The sequence below is a fragment of the Carlito syrichta genome, unplaced genomic scaffold (genome assembly GCF_000164805.1).
Source record: "Carlito syrichta isolate Samal-C Ts95f unplaced genomic scaffold, Tarsius_syrichta-2.0.1 Scaffold304707, whole genome shotgun sequence".
NCBI lineage: Eukaryota > Metazoa > Chordata > Mammalia > Primates > Tarsiidae > Carlito > Carlito syrichta.
In genome coordinates, this window is record NW_007248803.1 from 30,179 (window position 1) to 43,395 (window position 13,217).

The window sequence follows — 13,217 nt, forward strand, 5'->3', positions numbered from 1 at the left end:
GGGGGGGGCAGGCGTGTGGGCCAGGAGCCAGCTGGGCCAGCCCTCCCGTGCCGTGGCACCAAGTTTCTGGTGTGGGGAGGCCCAGCCTGCCACTTCTTTCCAGCCCCCTCTGTTGTTGCTGTTGTTATTCTTGTTACTGAACTCTTTCCAGCGTGACAGATGTTTTGGGCTACTCCTGCACAAAGCCCTGCGAGTGTCATGTCTGAAAGCTGCTGGGGCCAGTATAGGGCGAGGTGGCAAACCCGGGGGGGGGTGACGGGACCCCTCCCATGCAGGCCTGTGGGCCCGAGGACAGAGGCAGTGCCCAGGGGCTCCCGGGAGCCCTGCACCCCGGCTCCTGCAGCCCGGGAGGCCCAGCGCTACCTTGCCGGTGGTCTCGATGCCACGGATGGTGCACACATAGAGGACGCTCCAGGCGCAGGTCAGGCACAGCAAGAGCCACCACTGGATGGATCCCGAGTCGCTGATGGAGGTGGAGATGTTCAGCGTCTCTCGGTACCAGAAGTAGTCCACGGATGAGCTCCGGGCACACTCGTCCACCAGACCTGTGGGGACCAGCCCAGCATGTGCCTCAGGCAGGTCCCCAGGGGAGAGCCACACCTTGGGGCTCTGGGCTGGAGGACATGCCGGACATGTCCTGGAGGCACTAAAGCCGGGGACACCCACACGGACACAGGTGTGCACCCTCACACGGGCATTCACGAGCACACATGCACACCCGCAAGTGCCCATGCACCCACACCTTGTGAGACTCTTCCAGACGGCATGGCCCCCAGTCTCTCATCACCTCCCTCCTGCCCTTGCCGGCCTGGCAGGACTGTCTGTGACACTGGCAGTTACGAAGAGCGGTGCTCCCCGGACTAGGCCCTGCCCAGGTTCTCACACTCCTACCCCGGGGCCTCTCCAGGCTCACAGACCCGCACCAAGACTGCTCTAAGGGAAGCCTTCTAAGCCCAGAGGACACCTAGAAGTGGAAAAGGTCCTGACTGTCCTGAGGGCAGTGAGGGGGACGTGGGGAGCCTGTCTTTCTCTGACCCCAAGGGGCCCACTGGATAGCCCAACCCCGAGCACTGGTAGGAACAGCAGGCCGTCTGGCCTTGGTGCAGCTGTGTGTGTCACAGTGAGCTGAGTGTGTCCCCACAGACCACAGCCGAGGGTGTGCACCCACTCTCCCTCCCCGGGACCAGGGCCGTGGGGGCCATACAGGACACACACACCCTGTGAATGAGGCCCCAGGGAGTTGGGAGGGGCTTGGGGGCGTCACTGGTCCCTTGAAGGAGCCCCCACGGGGTCAGGATGGGCTTGGGGGTCCCTCAACCCATGAAGGAGCCCCTGTGGGGATGGGACGGGCTTGGAGGCCCCTTGGGGTCCTGGGAAGGAGTCCCCAGGGGTCAGGACAGGCTTGGAGGCCCCTTGCCCCATGAAAGAACCCCCAGGGCTCAGGATGGGCTTGGGGGCCCTTCGTCCTGTAAAGGAGTCGCCAGGGGTGGGGATGGGGCAGGCTTGGAGGCCCCTCGCCCCATGAAGAGCCCCAGGGGTCAGGAAGGGCTTGGGGTCCTGGGCCCTGGGGCCTACCTGTCTGGTTCTCGCTGAGCGGACACTGGCTCCAGGGCAGGGGCTCCTGGAAGGAGTTGAAGAAGTACCACATGACCCAGGCGATGATGGTGTTGTAGTACAGCCCCACCACGAAGGACACGAACATGGAGGCCACGCCTGTGAGGGGACACCAGCAGGGAGGCCACGTCTGCGGAGTGCACGGCTGAGGCGGGCCTGGAGGACTGCTCCAGGGAGCATGGACAGGCGCAGCAGAGGGCCCGCCCCCAACAGAGGCACTTCCAGATCTGGGGAGCAAAGCCAGCAGGGCGGAGGTGTGGGGCGAGGGTGTGATGCCCCCTGAACTGCCCATCAGGCTCATGGGCGGGAGGGTGGCCCCTGGGCCCAGGACAGGCAGTGGCCGGCGGAACCCTCTCCGGGGAGGTCCAGGGTTCAAGCAGAAGATGCAGAGGGGGGTGTTCTGGGTGTCTGGGACCACGAGGCGAATGCAGAGTGAACCAGGCACGACTTTTGTGACCTTTTAAACTGAGAACCAAATGTGTGTGTAAATGTGTGAGTGTGAGGAGAGACAAAGAAGCAGGGAGCTGGGAGGGAGGGAGGGAGGCGGGAGAGAGAGATGGAGGGAGAGAGACAGAGGGAGGGAGGGGGGGCAGGAGAGTGAGGAAGAGAGGGAGAGACCAGCAGGAGAGAGGGAGGCCTGGAATCTGAGGGAAGGCCGGGCTGGGCGTGGGGGCTGGTCCGGCCTTGGCCTTCAGAAGGGTAGACGCCCTGTACCCAGCATCCCTCGGAGTGGACCCTGCCCTCTGCCCCTGGGGCTGGAGAGCTTCACGCCTACCCTTATTGTGAGGTCTTAATGAGCTGTGTCCTCAGCCAGGCTGTATTGGGGTCACCCCAGGGTCACGGAGCTTGTAAATGAGTGACCGTGGCTGGGCCTCCTTGTCAAGTAGGGGGTAAGTGGACGGAGGAGGTCAGGACATCAGGCAGCAGTGCCCCCTCCTGGCCCCGGCCAGTGCTAGGCAGGCAGCAGTCACTTGCCGTCCTGCTGGGGCCACCGGCAGTCCTTGGCCTCTGCTGCCCGGGGCGGCCTTGGTGGCCAGGAGTGCCCAGAGGCCTAAGGGAGGGAGGATCCAGGCTCTTCCCTCCCGAAACACAGGAGAGCCGCACCCTGGTCCGGGCGCCCACACACTCACCGATGCCCTTCAGGGCGGGGTGGATGGCACTCCACACGCCCACGCTGCCGCTGCGCAGCCGCTGTCCAATGGCGAACTCCAGGTGCAGCAGGGGGATGCCCTCCAGCACCAGCAGAATGAGGAACGGGATCATGAAGGCACCTGGAACGGGAGTGACAGCTGGGCGGGCGCCACGTGGCCCGACCCGGCCAGCCACAGAGCCAAGGGCACTGCCAGCCCACAGGGCCGGTCAGAGCTGACACCCCATTCCAGAAGGACTGCCTGGCAACCAGACTGTGTCATCCGTGGGCCTCAGGGAGCCGCGTCCTTCCAGCCCATCAGAGGACTCATACCCACAGGGACGCTCCTGCAACAGCGTTGAATCCACCCTCCCCAGCTCCCTTGCCATCCAGAAGCCCCGAGAAAGGTGGCACCGAGCCGCGCGGGCCTATCCAGGGGGCTTCTGGTGGCAGTGTCCCCTCCCCACGCTGCTGCGACCACCGCCTTCCTGACCCAAACTCTGTGACAAAGGGTCACTGCCGGTCACACTGAGAGAGACAGTCTCTCGTGGGGAGGGAGTGTCCCGTGGCCCACGGGGGCTGTGCCACCCCTTATTCCCATCATTGCACGCGTGGCAGTGCCACCAAGAGCACTTCTCTTTCGCTGCTCCCACCACGCCTGCCCTTCACCCTCCAGACCCCGCCCGTGGGTGTGTTCTGCAGCCGACCCCTCCCACGGGTCCTCCAGCTGCTGTGTGTGTGGAAACCATGTTCATAACTGTCTGTACACTTCATGCATCTGAAACAACATCAGCAGAGCAAAAAGGCGCCCCCGGTACGGGAGAACATATGTGCAGATCATGCGTCTGCTAAGGGATTAACACACAGACTGGACAACCCAAGAAAATGATAAAAATAATCAGATTCAAAAATAGGGAAGGGACTAGACCTTTCTCTGGGGAGAAATTAAAGTGGCCCATGAGCACATGCAAAGTGCTCACCATTGCTGACTGTCAGGGAAGTACAGATCAAAACTGCAGCGAGGGACCGGCATGATTGCTGTCAAAACCAGACAACACCCAGCGCTGGTGCACAAGTAGAGACACTGGAGCTCTCGTGCACTCCAGCGGGAATGCAAAGTGGTGCAGCCACTGTGAAAGTGGTGGGGAGGGTCCTGGAGAGTTCAACACAGAGCTACCACGTGACCTGGAGTTCCACCTCTGGTTTCACCCACAAGGATCGAAAGACGTGTTCACAGCAGCACTGTGCGCAGTGGCTAGACACAGAGGCAGTCCAGCCGCCACAGGCAGATGCGTGGACAAGCACAATGACATGCATCACTCAGCATTGAAAGGAGGGAAATCTCATGCCCTGAGACCTCAGTGTGAGCCTTGAGGACACTGTGCGGAGTGAGATCAGCCCATCACCAGAGGACTCACCCGGCGTGATTCCACTTACAGGTGGTCCCGAGGGCCATGGTGACAGAAAGTGGACAGGGCTGCTGGGAACTGGGGGAGTGATAGGGGAAGGGTGTTTCGTAGGGACAGAGCTTCAGTTTGGGGAGATGGAAACTCTGGAGACCATGATCACCCATCATGAATATACTCGATGCTGCTGAGCTACACACATGAAAACGGTCTAAACGGCAAGTCTTGTGTGTCCTAGAACAGTAACAGATTGAAGGAGGAGAACCACGCAGGGCCACCCTGCTTCTGCTGTGACCACGGCTTCCAACAGATGTGCCCGCCTTTGGCCCACTGGGGACACCCCCGGCTTCTTTGGGCCCTAACTTAGAAGAACCTCGAACAACCTTGAAGTGTGATATTTGAGTTTTGTGAAATTGCAGGAATTTGGTCTGGTTGAAGCTGAATGTGCCCAGGCGGGAGACAGGGAGACATGGTGATGCTGGAGCTTGACACCAAGTAAGGTGTAAGCCACGCGTCTAGTGTTGAAATGGACCAGAAGGGTTTTGCTGGGGATCGTTTTTGAAACAAGCAAAAGAGAGAGACACTAGCCTTGGGAGGAAGAGGGGTTTCTGGGATGATCTGGTTGACTATGTCGGCTTCACCCTACAAAGATGGCATCCAGATGCAACTGACCATCAGGATGCCACCAGCCACCAGGACACAAGGCACCACTGACCATCAGGACACAGGGTGTCGCTGACCACCAGGACAAATGGTGCCGATGACCACCAGAACACAGGGTACCACTGACCACCAGGACAGAAGACATGACTGACCACCAGGACACAGGGCACCACTGACCACCAGGACAGAGGACACAACTGACCACCAGGACAGAGGACACAACTGACCACCAGGACACAGGGCACTGCAGAACAACAGGACAAATGGTGCTGCTGACCACCAGAACACAGGGCACCACTGACCACCAGGACAGAGGACACAACTGACCACCAGGACAGAGGACACAACTGACCACTAGGACAGAGGGCACCACTGACCACCAGGACAGAGGATATGACTGACCACCAGGAAGGACACAGGGTGCCACTGACTACCAGGACAAATGGCGCCACTGACCACCAGGACACAGGGCATTGCTGACCACCAGGAAAAAGGACACAAATGACCAACAAGACACAGGGTGTCAAAGACCACAGGACAGAGGACATGGCTAACTACCAGGACAGAGGACATGGCTGATCACCAGGACAAATGGTGATGCTGACCACCAGGACACAGGTGCTGCTGATCACCAGGACAGAGGACATGGCTGACCACCAGGACACAGGGCACCACTGACCACCAGGACATAAGATGCCACTGACCACCAGGACACAGGATGTCACTGACTGCCAGGACACAAGATGCCACTGACATCCAGAACATAGGATGCCATTGACCACCAGGACACTGCTGACCACCAGGACACTGCTGACTGCCAAGACATCACTGACCACCAGGGCACAGGATGCTGCTGGCCACGAGGATGCCACTGTCCCCCAGGATGTCACTGACTGCCAGGACGCCACTGACCGCCAGGATGCTGCTGGCTACCAAGATGCTGCTGACTGCCAGGATGCCACTGACTGCCAGGATGCTGCTGGCGCCAGGATGTCACTGACCACTAGGATGCCGCTGGTCACCATTCTGATGTTGCTAGCCACCAGGACATCACTGACCACCAGGATGCCTCTGGCCATCAGGATGTCACTGACTACCAGGGTGTCACTGAACTCCAGAGTGCCACTGGCCACCTGGATGCTGCAGACCATGATGAGAGGACGGGGAGGGTCGGGAGGAGTTTCACACGCCATGCCCCCATCTGGAAACTCGGTCTCCAGGAAAACCACAGGTGGAGTGTGAGGGGGGCTTCTCTCAGAGCTGTGGCCAGCACCGAAGAAGAGCAGGAGGAGCGTGCTTCCAAGGGTGTGTCCACAGCCCCTCCCTTAGTGGACAGACCCCCTCCGGCCCAGCCTGAGAGTGCTAAGGGTCTGCACCCAGGCCCTAGGCCACACGCATGGTGGGGGCTGAGGCCGTCCCTGTCTGACCCCGAGAGGGTGTGAGCGAGTGCAGGGAGGGCCTGAGAGGTGGCTCCTCGGCCCAGCTGGGAGGCATGGACACACGTGGCTCCTTCACCAAAGGTGCAGAGGGACGCAGGACGGGGAACATGCAGAAAAACCACAGGTCACAGACCGGGCTTCCGAGGTCACACAGGGATGTCTTACAACGCCACCTTTAGTCTTCAGCCCCGGGCATCCCGGTGGGGAAACACGGGGTCTGACAGGTGGGTTCATGGCTTTACTCCCTGACAGGTGCCAGGGCCAATGTGAACTGAGCCCAACCATGGCGGGAACCCCGTGAGCATCTCCCGAGTGGAGGAATAGCAGACAGGGACACAGCAGACAGGGACACGTGCCCCCACTGGACTGACCCCTGGCAGGAAGGTCAGCAACTCTGCAGGGAGGCCGCCTTATCTGCAGAGGCCCTGTCCCCTCCTCCACAGGGATGGGTGTGATGCCCACAGGGAGCCACCACCACTGCAGACAATGGCTGCCTCACTGCAAGCTGTCCCTGCTGGGCTGGACTCCACCTGGGCCAGGCGTGGCTCTCCCTGCCCTCAGGGGTCCCGGCGAGTGCCAGAAGGCACCCTCCACCCAGCTCCGTGCAATCCAAACCCAGCTTGCCGAAGGGCCTGGGTGTGGGGTCCCAGGCCCACCGCCACTCTCCTGGGCCACCAAACCTAATGCGGACCTCACAGGGCGGCCTCTCAGTCCTAGGTGCATGGCCCAAAGCTGGCTGCGAGGTGGTGGGTCCCATCACAGCCCACCTGTGTCTGTGTGTCCTGGGGACACAGGCCACAGGGTCTGCCCCAGGAGGGAGATGCCACACCCCTCGTACAGCCTCCACCTTCCTCCGCTCGTGCCCAGGAAGGTCAGCTCGTCCTCACCCTCCTGCTGTCTGTGTCCTCCTCCCACCAAAGCTCTCTTATCCCCACTTCCTTCTCGTCCCCCCCACCACCTCCCTGCCTGGCCACCGCCATCCCTGACCGTGAGCTAGCTCCTCCTGGGATGGCCCTGCAGTGTGTGTTCCTGTGTCTGACAGAGAGAGGGAGGGAAAGAGACGGGGAGACAGAGACGGGGTGGGGGAGAGAGATGGAGAGAGAGGCACAGAAAGAGTAAGGGAGACAGAGAGAGAGAGACAGAGGGCTGCAGACACAGAGAAAAGAGAGAGGGGAGACAGAGGGAGGGAGAGAGAGACAGAAGGAGACAGAGGGAGGGAGAGAGACAGAGAGAGACAGGGCGACACACAGAGAGACAGAGATAGAGGGAGGCAGTATCAGAGGCAGAGAGAGACAGGCATTGGGAGAGAGACAGAGGGAGAGGGGGAGAGAGGAAAGAAGAGAGACAGAAACAGGAGGGACAGAGGGAGAAATAGAGGCAGAGGGAGACAGAGACAGAGGGGAGAGGGAGAGACACAGAGAGGGAGGGAGAGAGAGGCAGAGAGAGAAACAGGGAGACAGAGAGAGGGAGAGAGAGAGACAGAAAGAGAGACAGAGGGAGAGATAGAGAGAGGGAGACAGACTGAGGGAGAGACAGGGAAACAGAGAGAGACAGAGAGAGGAGACAGGGAGAGACAGAGGCAGAAAGACAGAGGAAGACAGAGAGAGGGTGGGAAAGAGATGGAGAGACAGAGAAAGGGAGACAGACAGAGATAGGGACAGAGAGACAGACAGAGGAAGGGAGAGAGGCAGAGACCTGGGAGCAGAGCCCAGGTGCTCTGGGCTGACCTTCCCACTGGGACTCTGTGGGAGCAGGGGACAGAGAGGATGGCGGACACACTCACTACACCGGACGAGGAGCACAAGCCAGGCCAGCCTGTGTGCACGTGGGGGGGGGGGCAACCAGGCCCTCCCTTGCTCCCCCGCGGGGGACGGTCCTGTCCCAGGAGAGGCCACGTGCTCCTGACCAAGTAAGCCCGGCCAGGTCTTTCCCTTCCAAACCCGCGACCTCACGTGGGGCAAGGTGCCCGGGGGAGAGGAGGAGGCAAGGTGTCCGGCCCTGCGCCCTGCACAGCCTGCCCCGCGGTGGGGGGCGGGGTGCCTGGACCCGGTTCCAAAGGTCCCCAGAGACCCACCTCCTTGCATGGGAGGGAAGCAGATGGCAGAGATAACGGTGCGGAAAGTGCTCGGGGACAGAGGCCAAGTTCAGCTCTTGCCCTCTAAAAATCAGGAAAGAGGCCAGAGGAGGAGGCCGTGGTGAGAGATGGAGGGGAAGGAAGGTGGAGTGTGGGGGTGGGGGAGCCAGTGGAGCCAGGTGGCAGGGGCTGCCTCCCTTCTCCCTCCAGCAGGTGGTGTTTGGGAGTTTGTGACGGGTGGACTCTCGCTGAAAAAACAGCTGAGGGCTGGAGGGAAAGGTGGCCCCTGGTCAGGCGCTGGGCAGCAGGGCCCTGGGGCTGGGCGTAGTTGTGGCTCCCACGTAGTCCTGCAGGGTCTACTCACCACCTCTCCCACCTGGACCTCGCCAGTCAGTGCAGAGGTGCCAGGACAGGAGGTGCCCAGGACCTGCTGCAGGGCGGCCCCTTCAGTGGCTGGTGACACGACGCGTGCAGAACGGCGGCATCTGGGCAGACGTGTGGGCATGAAAGTGATTGCCCCTCTCTGGCTCCAGGGAGTCCCAGGACGTGGGGCGTGGTGACTCCGGGCGGGGGCGGGGACGATGGACTCCTCCAGCAGCCCGTTGCACGGATGACACCCAAGCGGTGTCTTCCTCAAGGCGTGTGGCTGGTGGAGACGACCTTCCTGGGTATGAGGCCCCTCGAGGTGTGCGGCAGCCCTTGGAGAAGTTGCCTGAGGGGCTCCGGGCTGTGGGAGGGGTGTCCTAGAGGACAAGGTGATCACACAAGACTCCCAGGGGACGCCGAGCAGCCAACACTGATCCACGTTAGTGAGGGAACTTGGCTCCCTTGCAGCTCCACTGCAGGCCTACTGCCCAGCTTACAGTCCCCCTGAAACCCGTGCTCTGGGAAGGCCAGCGTGGCGCAGGGCCACCCTCATCCTGGTCTCGCCTCCTGGCCGAGTCCCGCTCTCTGTGAGCAGCATCAGTCCTTTCAGGCTGCCATCTGGCTTGGGGTCCTGGGCTGCACACAGAGTGACCCGGAAGGCATATGGTCCTCCAGGTTGGGGGACAGCCAGAACCCCATGCCATCCATGGCCCCCACAGTGAATGGGTCCTAGTGAGAGGGTCCGTCAGAGCTCAGGAGCTGACCCGGCACCCAGCAGGAGGGCGCGGGCAGGGGCAGCTCATCTGGGGATGAGGGGAGTGGCCTGCTGGTGTCACCAGAGGGCCACTGAGACCTATGCTTCCCGGGCCTGCTCTGCCCTCCTCCCTCCCCCAGGCCTACCTGCCCAAATCCTCAAGCCGCTCCAGGCCAAGCTCAGGGAGCCTGCGTGGCCCTTTCCATCTGCCCTCCATGGTTCTTTGCCAACCCCACCCAGCATGGCCCTAAGGGGCACTGACAGACCACCGGGCCTGAAGGCTCAGTCCCCCCAGACTCCATGCTTGCCAGGAGTCTCAGAGCCAAGAGACCTGCCAGGGACCCCATCAGGCCTTCCTGGGCCCTTTTGCAGACAGACAGACGTGACTGCCTCCCCAGCAGACGCGGTGGCCCCAGCCCCTCCTCCCAGGTCTCGTGCCCCCTCCGCAAGGTGTGTCCCCCTGTGGGTCCTAGTAGCTTGGCTTCCCCCAGAGGTAGGCAGGTGTTGTGTGCGAGCAGTGTGGGGCAGGGCCTGGGGAGGGCAGGTACCGCTGGGAGGCAGGCGCTGGGGACTGTCACCACTGCACTGTGGGGGCCCTGGGCCCCCATCTGCCCCAGGGGAATTGCTGGGTGGACCAGGGACGGATGAACACAGCCCAGCTCGCCCAGCACGATGACTCCCAACAACGCAGGAGGGTGATGCTGACCCAGGACCCACCGCACCGGCTTTTCTTTAGAAGCGAACACATTGCAAAGTGTGTGAGAGCCACAAACCCTCCAGGGAGAGGGAGTGCAAGACTTGTTGCCAGGGCTCATCACCAGAAAGCGTGTCTAGGAGGAGACGGGGGCCCCACAACCCACCTGCAACTGAGGGCCATCAGCCCCTGTTCAGCAAGAATGGGCCACCCCCCAGTACAGGGTTCTTCTGGGGCGCCGAGGCCTCTGGGAGGGGGACACGTGTGCCACCTCCAAGCCAGCAGCCGTGCCCACCGGGGACCACTGGGAGTCCAGGTGGAGGGATGAGGCTGTGGGGGGAGGCTTGAGCGGGGGAGGCCGAGGACACGGCCACACGGGCCCAGGAGGAGTCCTCTCCACAGCTACTCAGGCACAAGCTAGTGCCGGGATGTCCCCATACCCCACCCCAGTCCAGGATTGGAGCCACAGGCCCTGGGGGCCGCTGTCACCTGTTCACACCTAGCGCAGGGAGGCTGGGACCCCCTGGCGGGCTCTGGGCTTGGCAGTGGGGCAGCGGCTGTCCCACCCCCAGGGCCTGCGTGTGCCTTGGTCAACAACCAGGCCTGGAGTCCGTGGGCTCCTTTGAGGGTCACCTGCCCCCAGCCTGGCTCCCGTCTCTCTCACAGGGTGGCAGGTGCCACCCAAGGGGCTGGACGGGCCAATGAGACCCGGAACCCTGGGCCCAGTGTCCACATGGTGGACGTGCAGGGGCGGCATCATCAGCCTCAGAGGATGGGCTCTCCCTGAGGGAGCCGCCTCTGTCCCACCCACTGTCCCACCCGCCGTCTCCACCCTCAGACCGGGGCACAGAGCACAGAGCCTGCCCGGAACCCCATGAAGCGTGCGGGGCCACAGTCAGCTGAGCAGGGTGCCTCCCCCGCACCCTAGCAACCCAGACCCAGGGTGAGGGGCCGTGCCCCGCCCCCAGCCCCCCACGACATCTCCTCCCCTCCACTCGGGGAGCTGCAGATGGGGGGCCGCCCACCCATGTGCCCCTGCTGCTCTCCCGGGACAGCAGCGGCCTTCCCCGAGCCACCCGCCACGACCTCTGCCCGCCCTACCTCCTCCATGGCTCTGGCACAGGTAGGGGAAGCGCCACACATTGCCGAGACCCACGCAGAAGCCCACGCAGGTGAGCATGTACTGGGCCTTGTTGTCCCACTTGGGCCGGGAACTGGCCTCCGCCTGCTCCAGGCCCTCCAGTGCGTCCAGGGATGGGATGCGGCCTTCCAGGCCGGGGTTGGGCAGCACGAGCCTCACCATGGCGGTGGCGACGGGCCTGGCGTGACGAGAGACTGAGGGCGAGTGGCCGCGAGCCTGGAGCGGGAGCTTTATAGGGAACTTTGGCTCCTTTCACGAGCGCCTGCCGGCAGAAAGGAGTCGTCAGCAGATCTGCAGGGCGAGCCCGACTGTTAATGCTTATCTGCCCGGTCCACGCCCCTCCCCCCCATGCAAACACCCACAGGTGAGCTCCCCCCCACACCAGCTGCGCGCGACAATGGTCATCCCAGGCTGGGGCCAAACCCACTCCCCAGGAGGGAGGCTGAGGTAAACAGACACATCCATCCCCCAGCGGGCCCTCTAGGATGGTCCTTCTTCAGATCCGCCACTCCCCCACCTGGGCCCAGGAGGCCAGGAGGGGTCCTCTCCACAACTCCCGGGCACAGGCTGGTGACTGAGTGCCCCCCAACCCTGCCCTTGTCTTGAGGGTTGGAGCCACAGGCCTTGGGGCCACACATCACCTGTTTACACCAAGCACAAGGCGGCTGGGACCCCTTGGTGGGCTCTGAGCCCTAAACAGCTGCTCAGAGGGCCAGGGCTCCTTGGTTGGGCCCTTGGGACCGTGGGTTCATTGCAGGGACACAGGCCTTTCCCTTCCAGTGACTGCAGGATCTCAGTCCTTCCAGAGGGCACTCCAGGCAGGGGTGCTGGCCCAGGACAGAGGTGGGAGGCAGGGTCCCTGTCCTCCATCAGCGTGGTCCTCAGGGAGGCACAGGGAAGCCACAGGCCTGCCCATGGGGCAGGCGAGGCATGAGCAGTAGGGTCCAGGAGAGGACCCCCAGGGCTTGTGTTTCAGCCCAGACCAAGGCAGAGCAGGCACTCTGCAGAAGGGGGAGGAGCGCCCTCCAGGCCCAGCCTCTGCTCCCTGTCCCGCTAGGGAATCCCCCGACCTGCCCCATACACCCCCCTGAGCTCTGGGCCCCACGCACCCGCCTTCCTCAGGCCAGGGATGGTGCCACACCTAGGGAATCCCCTGACCTGCTCCATACACCCCCCTGAGCTCTGGGCCCCACACACCTGCCTTCCTCAGGCAGGGATGGTGCCACACCCATCCCCGCCCAAGGCCTTCCCGGTGCTCAAGGCCTTCCCGGCCATCGGGATAGCTTTCTGGAAGGCCTGTCCCCACCTGATGCCATGTCTTCCTACCCCTGTGGCTGTCCCAGAATTGACACTTTTCATGTGTCTCTGCTTGTTTACATCAGGATCTGCACCCTGGAGAGATCTTAGCCTGAGCAGCCCCACCCTCACTCTTCATGGAGGTGAAGGTGGGTGGGGGTCGCTCAGGGATGAGCAAAGTCAGCAGCCTGAACCTTGCCCCAGACGAGGGAGATTCAGAAAGGGTGGCGGCCGGAAGGAAAAGGTCAGGCTTGCACTGAGGGGCATCTGGCTTAGAGGAGCATGGCGGGGGGCGGGGTCAGGAGGGGAGGGGCAGAGAGAGAAGCAGGTGAGACAGGGAGAGATATAGGGAGACAAAGAGCTAGAGAGAGAGAGAGTTGAAGAAATTCAGAACGAGATAGAAAAAGAGATAGTGAGACAGACAGACAAGAAAGAGAGAGGAGAGGCAGAGACAAAAATGCAGAGAAAGAAGCAGAAAAACAGAGAGAAAGGCAGAGAGACAGAAAGAAGAGAAACAGATACATACCATAAAAGAGAGAGAAAAGCCGGGCTCGGTGGCTCAGCCTGTAATCCCGCCTTTGGGAGGCTGAGGTGAGTGGATTGCCTGAGCCCTTGGGTTCGAGACCCGCCTGGGCAACTTG

General features: G+C 62.2%; 1 protein-coding gene across 1 annotated transcript in view; it reads right to left on the reverse strand.

The window, feature by feature from the left end:
* SLC6A19 (solute carrier family 6 member 19) overlaps positions 1–11,450 on the reverse strand; it is a 19,357-nt gene extending 7,907 nt beyond the window's left edge. Inside the window, exons 1-4 of the mRNA XM_008060708.1 lie at positions 11,241–11,450; positions 2,745–2,885; positions 1,576–1,713; positions 294–545 (exon numbers count right to left, since the gene is read on the reverse strand). Of these exons, the coding sequence (XP_008058899.1) occupies positions 294–545; positions 1,576–1,713; positions 2,745–2,885; positions 11,241–11,442 (733 nt within the window). The 5' untranslated portion in view covers positions 11,443–11,450. The remainder of the gene's footprint in view (positions 1–293; positions 546–1,575; positions 1,714–2,744; positions 2,886–11,240) is intronic.
* Positions 11,451–13,217: the final 1,767 nt, after the last annotated feature.